We start from the raw sequence: 7,051 nt of genomic DNA, 5'->3' as shown, positions 1-7,051 counted from the left end.
TGACGGGAAAAGGCTCAGGTTTTGCCAGCAGAGAGGTCAGCAATATCTTAGAGAATGCAACACCAGATCATCAACCTCATTATACAAAAGGCACACTAGCCTTTCTAGCTCTCAAGTTCTCTGGCTCGGGTCATCTTTCTCATGGATGTTGACAGCAGTTTGTCTTGTCAACTGTAAAGGATCACACTGTAAGGGCAGGGAAGTCAGCAGCCTTAAATACAATTCAGTACTGCCAGTTCTCACTAACTGATAGGCAGGGGCTCCAGTCTTGCCTTGACGAAACAGGTGCCTCTGACATCCATTAAAAGGATACCAATACATTGTGCATGAATCAGCATATTTTATAATGGAATACACGTATTCCCCGTAATAGCTGAAGTCTGTTAAATATTTAAGAACAATTAAGAAAAAGTAAACTGGTTTTATGAACCACGGCAGATTATTTATGGTGTGAGGCTCCCAAAAAAAAAAAAAATTACTATGCTTAACTTTCCTTAAATATTTTTAGATTTTTTTAATTGTTGTTTTTTCAGGCTGGCGTCTGAAAATGGCAGTACAGTGACTGCATAAGTACTCTTGTGTCTGGGTAAAGCTTCCTGAAAATATGGCTAGATAGTAATAAACACAAAAAATATTACATTGGCAAAATTCACTGAAAACATAAAGTCATTGAAAATAAATAAATGACTAGGTTTTGATACTTTTACCAATGATCTCACTCCAAGTATGACGTTGTTAAAGGGTGTAATAAAGACCGGTACCTCCATGTGTCGTTCAAGCTCTTTAAGCAGGGTTGGGTACTTGTCCAGTCTCATGAAGGGTTTGCTGAGGCCTGTGGTTAGCATGAGGATCCCTGGACTGCTGGCTCCTTTCATTTCCATGAACTCACCAAGCTCTTCACTGATTGAATCAAAACAGAATGATTGTTCTATGAGAACATACAGGAGGATAACGCAACATGCTAACTATACTACTATTATTACAATTACATGGCACACATAGTCGTTGCACTCCACCAGCTTAATGCTGAAATAGATATAATGGAAACGATGCAATATCTTTGTTTAGGCTTCCAACTGCCTAGTAGGATGAGCTACCAATACTGGGAATCACAAACTGGTCCCAGTTTTGTAAAGATCGTGTGGGGCAAGGGAAATCCTCTTTACAAATAAAAGGCTCAGTATAAAATGAGGGAGAATTTACATAGGCTCTCAAATGGGAAAACCAATTTTGAAGATCCCTGACTTCTACCCCTCAACATGAGAAAAGGCTCACTCAAACCCTGCTCTCATTCATGCAGCAGGACAGTCACAAAAGGAATGACATGTTTTGTGACAGCTTGACATCTGCAACTACACAAGTGTGGATCATTTCTTTCTCAGTTCTGTGTGAAACAGAACATGACACAGTGTTTCTGTTTTAAGAAACTGGCTCCAGGATTTGTACTTCCAGCCAAAAACTCTCATTTAAAAAAAAAACAGTACAAAAGAAATAGAGGAACCGATAATATCTGAAAGCTTCCTCGCGCTGTCTAATATGTGAGCTTGTGCTTTATTTTGGGATTTTCAGCACATCATGAGTTCTGGTTGTCAGTAGTCACACACATAAGAAGTCAGTAGTCACATGTATGTAGGCAACTGTATCAGAAGTGACCTTGGCATGTCAAATTTGAATTTAAAACTAATCAACTGTCCTCTCACTGGATGATTTAGAATCTTGCTCGAGCCAGAAGAAAATCACTGTTAGTTCAAAATTATCATAGCAGCTATTTTCTAGTTTTTCACTTTCTCAATGCAGTTAAGCATCCCGTGGATGCAAATCCCTGTTAAGATGCAGCAGACACGTAATACCCAAATTCCATTGTCAATTAAAATGGTAATTAAAATCCTGTACTATCCTCTTTAAACACTCAACCAAAAGTACTAAAAATAAAATGTTCAAATCTTAGACAAACATTGAGTTTTTAATCAATGACTCAATGTACTGCATGTTTTGGTTAACCAGGTTTCAAAGAAAGAACTGTTCAAAATATTTAAAAAATAATAATTTAATCTAAAGAAAGATCCTGATATTGCTGAACAGTCTCAAAAAGATGTGGTTTAACAAACACCTAGCCTCAGCCATTGATTGAAGGTGCTACCACATTCTCAGTCCTGTCGAATTATAAGATGGCCTTTAAGGATGATGGAGGGCGAACAGCTTGTCACTGAACCATACAATTCTAAGCCCTGTTGGTTCTGGAAGAGTTTTCAAAACCAATGGTCTTCCTGCTTATTGACACTGGGGGTGCAGCAAACTGTTTGACATGCACCAAGTGGGAGGTGGTTGCTGTACACACTGCAATTGTAGCTTTTTTATTTTTTACGACTCCTCTCATTAAGTCTTTGGTAAACGAAGGATGTTAAAAATGTTTACAGGCAATTAACCCTCGGACCTAAACTCACAGAGAGACCCTCAAAACCACTTCAAACCCTAAGAGGAAGGTAAAGCACCTCCAGCTACAGGAAGTATGGTTGGATAGTGGCCTAGCAACAATCTATATTTTACTTAATATTTGGCCCTAGAAAGGGGTTTTAAAAAAAAGGCCTATCCTTTCTAAGCCGTGAGCTGGCACTAAACTCCTTATGTACAAAAGTACAAAAAGAGGGGCTCAATTATCCTTTTGTGAGGTAGACTACTTTTGAAACCGGTGCACCTCAATGACAAACAAAGCAGACAAAAAAATAACATTAATACCAGGCTGCAGCTGACACCACTTAAGAACATGGCTCTCCATAAATACAGCATTTCCACTGTACTTACTCAAACGATAATGTGCAGTCAATTACTGCTGTAGAGGGAATTTACTGAGAACAGAACCATCATTTAGCTACCTTGTAACTGACAATTAAACTACCGAAGGCAGACAAACACTTTTGTAATGAATAGAAGGTTGTTTTTATTATAGCAATCGCTCAACTGCATTTTAAGTTTGAAAATTACTAAAAAGCTATGTTTCTATATAGCATATAGCATGTAATAACACTTACTTTCACATCATCTTTTATCACTTAATGTGGCCATGACAATATTCTGAGAAAAAAGCGTTCTACCTATGTAACAGTCTATCACATACCAAACCAGGATGACAACAGCTGGCTGACCTTTCAGACTCCTCACATGCAAACTAGAACTAATTTGAAATGACTTACTGTACATGTCCTGCCTGGGGCTCTGTTTGTAGTATATAGAGCATGAACTCTCAGAACTGAGAGGCCTTATGCTTCTGCAGAGACAACACATTCTAACAGGGCTGCACAGTTTCAGGACCTCTCACTTTCTGAAGATCTTCTTGTGGGTAATTTCTTGGCTTTGAGCGCCTAAGTCTTATACTGTTGTCTCCACTATGACATCACAATGCACTGCTGGCTCTGTTAGTCTGTTGGAGGGAGGCAGGGCTATGGGATTACTGGATTTAACTCTTCCATGAGCATCCATGGGTTATAAAAAAAAAAAACACCTGTCTACTACTGAATGCGAATGAGATGGTGTCCAGCACAGGGAAAGCTAATCTTGCTAAATCGGTTCAAGTGACAGCTCACAGATATAGAGTACTAGATCAGAAAGCTTGTTCTTACTTCTTTTAGAAGATGATAGGGCACGTATTAAACAAATACAATACAAAATCAGTAGAAGAGATAAGAGATCCTTCATTCAATGGCCCGGCATCAGAAATCCCTAATTTGAAAGAATCGGCTGAAGGTATAGGTATTAATAACGAGCAAGCTGCCTCGCACTATCTTAGTGTGTGCTGTAAAAAACATACTACTAAGCTATTAGGCGAGTTGACCTATTTAAAATGCTGATTTCTGTCTGCAATACAGTGAGTGTATATGTATATCTAAATACAAGGTGGGAGAAATCAGTAACTACAGAATTATGGGTACTCAGTACATGTAAATTTCAGCATTACATGAGCCAATCAAATCGCACGAAAGTCACCAAAAGGCTTCTACATTCAAGTCAGAGTACAGTAACTGCATACATGTTTCGCCCTGCTTTTGGTGACTTTCACGCGATTTGATTGGCTCTTGTAATGCTGAAATTTGCATATCCCGATTACCCATATATAGATATAGTACTTTATGAACTACTCTAAAATTCTTATGACAAATCCCACCTGACCAAAACGACACTTATATTGAATTTGAGTTGACAGAGAAATTTAAGGTGACTTATTCCCCTCATCTTTCTTAACAGGGGTCATCAGTTAACTAACAAGAAAAGATTCATGTTAATAGCAAATAGATTCCTGGTATTAAGATTTCAAACTGCATAAAACCTACTAAAATTTAACCAACAAACTCACTACAGGGTTCTCCCCAGGCCTTTGCTGGGCGTCACGCCCAGCAAAAGAGGCTGTTGCTGCCTGGCTGAAAAAGGTGATCCGCCCGTCTTGCAGATGCTACTGTGCCTTTAACAATAAGGATTGATTTCGCTTCTAGCTGACCGTTGCTGCGTGAAAAAAAAAAATCTTGGAACCACATGACAGCTGTGTTACGTCTTGACACAACATTTAACCAAGCACACAGTTGAAGGGGCGGGTTTTCTGTGTTAAGAACTTCTAGAGGCAAAAACGTTAAAAATGACTGCTAAAAAAATAACCAATTATTTTCAAAGCAAAATAGTGACACTGAATGCAGGAGGTCAAAATAAGCCGGCGATCAACGCAATCCACAGCCTAATACTATATTTGCGCTGGCTACTTTATTAAAAAAAAATATTAAAGATTATTTTCGGGTATTATCATTGTCCATTTTTTGTCGTATTATTGTACTGTAAGGTGATATATTGTACATAATAGCTGTACATATGCACCAAAAAAAAAAAAGCGTATTCCTTTTGTTGTGATATTGTAACAATATGTACCCAGGTGCTTGTGAGAGATATTGGGGGTTCATATATAGAGGCTGTACGCCTTTAAGAAGAAAGTCCTGATGGGATATCAACTGAACATTGTCAGCTGACATACAAATGCTTAAGTGCAGGGGTACTGGATTATTACACTCCGGTTTCATGCAACAGTTATGATGGTGACCAAACGTCACCATCATAACTGTTATATATAAGGTTAAAATGAACAGTTGCATTCAAAACAGCAAAAAATAAAAATAGATGTGCATTAACAAAATGCCCTGAAAACTTAACATAAAGAAAGCAATTAAATGAAGCAATAAGCTCAATAAATTAAGCTAAAAAGGAACGCCAATAAACCTACGTTATCTTTCCCCAGTCTAATCGTAGCGTGCCTAAATAAGCATGTTAATTAACCATAACAAAAAACATAAATTAAAAAGAAAATGTAGGGCATAAAAAAGAGCAACCAGATATAGTCAACAAAAGACAACACATTATTCAAATTATTTGTTGTATTATATATTTAAGGTAAGGCAAGTTTATTTTTCCGTTAAGTGTTCCCGGCTATAATGTTCTGCCACCCGGCTGTACAGAATTCCTGGGGAGAACCCTGAACTAGCCTAGCCTATTTTATCAATGGGTCACCATCTCCTATGTGATGGAACTACCAGGGCTTGTCCATTAGTCCATCACACCCATATTACAGTTCCCAACCTGCATTATGTTCAGGGATCTGGAGTGTTTACTGAACTTAACATCCACTGAAAAAGATTGAAATGCTAACAGCTTGTGAATGGTCTTACGCACCAGGACCAAAGGTGCACAAATTAACTATAAGGGTGTTTGCATTACACTGGAAATCACACCAGTGTGTGTTCGCAAATGTCTATGCACATAGCTCTATTAATAGTCAGACAGTGGGGTTTTCTTTAACAATCTTCCCTTTGTTCCTCCACCATTATGAAGCCTCATACCAAGTTTTTTTTTTTTTTTTTTTTTTTTTTTTTTTTTAAATTTAGTTGTTGCCAATTATTTTTTAATATTTTCTCCCCAATGTGGAAATGGCCAATTATTTTATTGTGCTCAGCTCACCGCTACCACCCGACTCGGGAGGGTGAAGACGAACACACGCTGTCCTCCGAAGCATGTGCCGTCAGCCGACCGTTTTTTGTTCACACTGCGGACTCACCATGCAGCCACCCAAGAGCTTCAGCGTCGGAGGACAACGCAGCTCCCGGGCAGCTTACAGGCAAGCCCGCAGGCGCCCGGCCAGACTACAGGGGTCGCTGGTGCACGGTGAGCCGAGGACACCCTGGCCGACCTAACCCTCCCTCCCCCCGGGCGGCGCTCGGCCAATTTGGGTACACATAGTTTAGCAATGTGTGGTACTGTGTATGTTTTCATCATCCTTGTGTTGGCACCTTAGGAACTATACCTTAAGTTAATTTTGTTAAATCTCTCTACAGGAGGAACCATTAGCAGTGTGTAATTACTTTTCTACTTCAGAAAAAAAAACTGATGTAACATCCATTTCACGCATGTTATGAAAATACCTGTTCAACTTGTTTAGCAATTATCTTTTTTTTTTTCATTTTAAAGCTGGGTTAGATGAATGAATAAAATGTCACACTTAATGTGAAACAATGTTGCGATCCTTGGTCGGCAAAGGAATAGCCTGGACTCGAACATGCGACGTCCAGACTATAGAGCGCATCCTGCACTCCACGTGGAGCGCCTTTACTGGATGCGCCACTCGGGAGCCCCTCTCATACCAAGTTTTATATCAATCCAACAGACCGTTTAGAATTTATAAGCCTCACAAGCTGTCACAGAGCAAACATCCAAACAAGAAAACCTATAAACAGTATGTGTGCTGCACATGCAGCTGGCACACACAATAAGGACATGGGGTTGGATGATTCTACATAAAAAGGTAACTGTCTAAAGCCCGGAACAGACTGGCGCGGCATTTTGCTGCCTCTATTGCTACCATTGCTTTCATATGGTGTTGGACAGATCAGCGCGGGACGATACCACTGGCCCTGCGGTGACACTGAGTGGTACCGTTCAAATCGAATCCAGAGCGATTTTTTCTGGCTGCCGCACAGTACTGTCGGTGTATTAACCAATCACAGCCAAGTGGTGACAACACATG

The 7,051-nt window shown here is 39.5% G+C and overlaps 1 protein-coding gene across 1 annotated transcript in view; it reads right to left on the bottom strand.

The window, feature by feature from the left end:
- LOC117407020 (rho guanine nucleotide exchange factor 7) overlaps positions 1-7,051 on the bottom strand; it is a 47,812-nt gene that overhangs the window by 19,764 nt on the left and 20,997 nt on the right. Inside the window, 1 exon segment of the mRNA XM_059029145.1 lies at positions 762-900. Within this exon segment, the coding sequence (XP_058885128.1) occupies positions 762-900 (139 nt within the window).

Source organism: Acipenser ruthenus, chromosome 8 (assembly GCF_902713425.1).
Source record: "Acipenser ruthenus chromosome 8, fAciRut3.2 maternal haplotype, whole genome shotgun sequence".
NCBI classification, from domain to species: domain Eukaryota; kingdom Metazoa; phylum Chordata; class Actinopteri; order Acipenseriformes; family Acipenseridae; genus Acipenser; species Acipenser ruthenus.
This window is presented reverse-complemented; position numbering and strand designations above follow the sequence as displayed.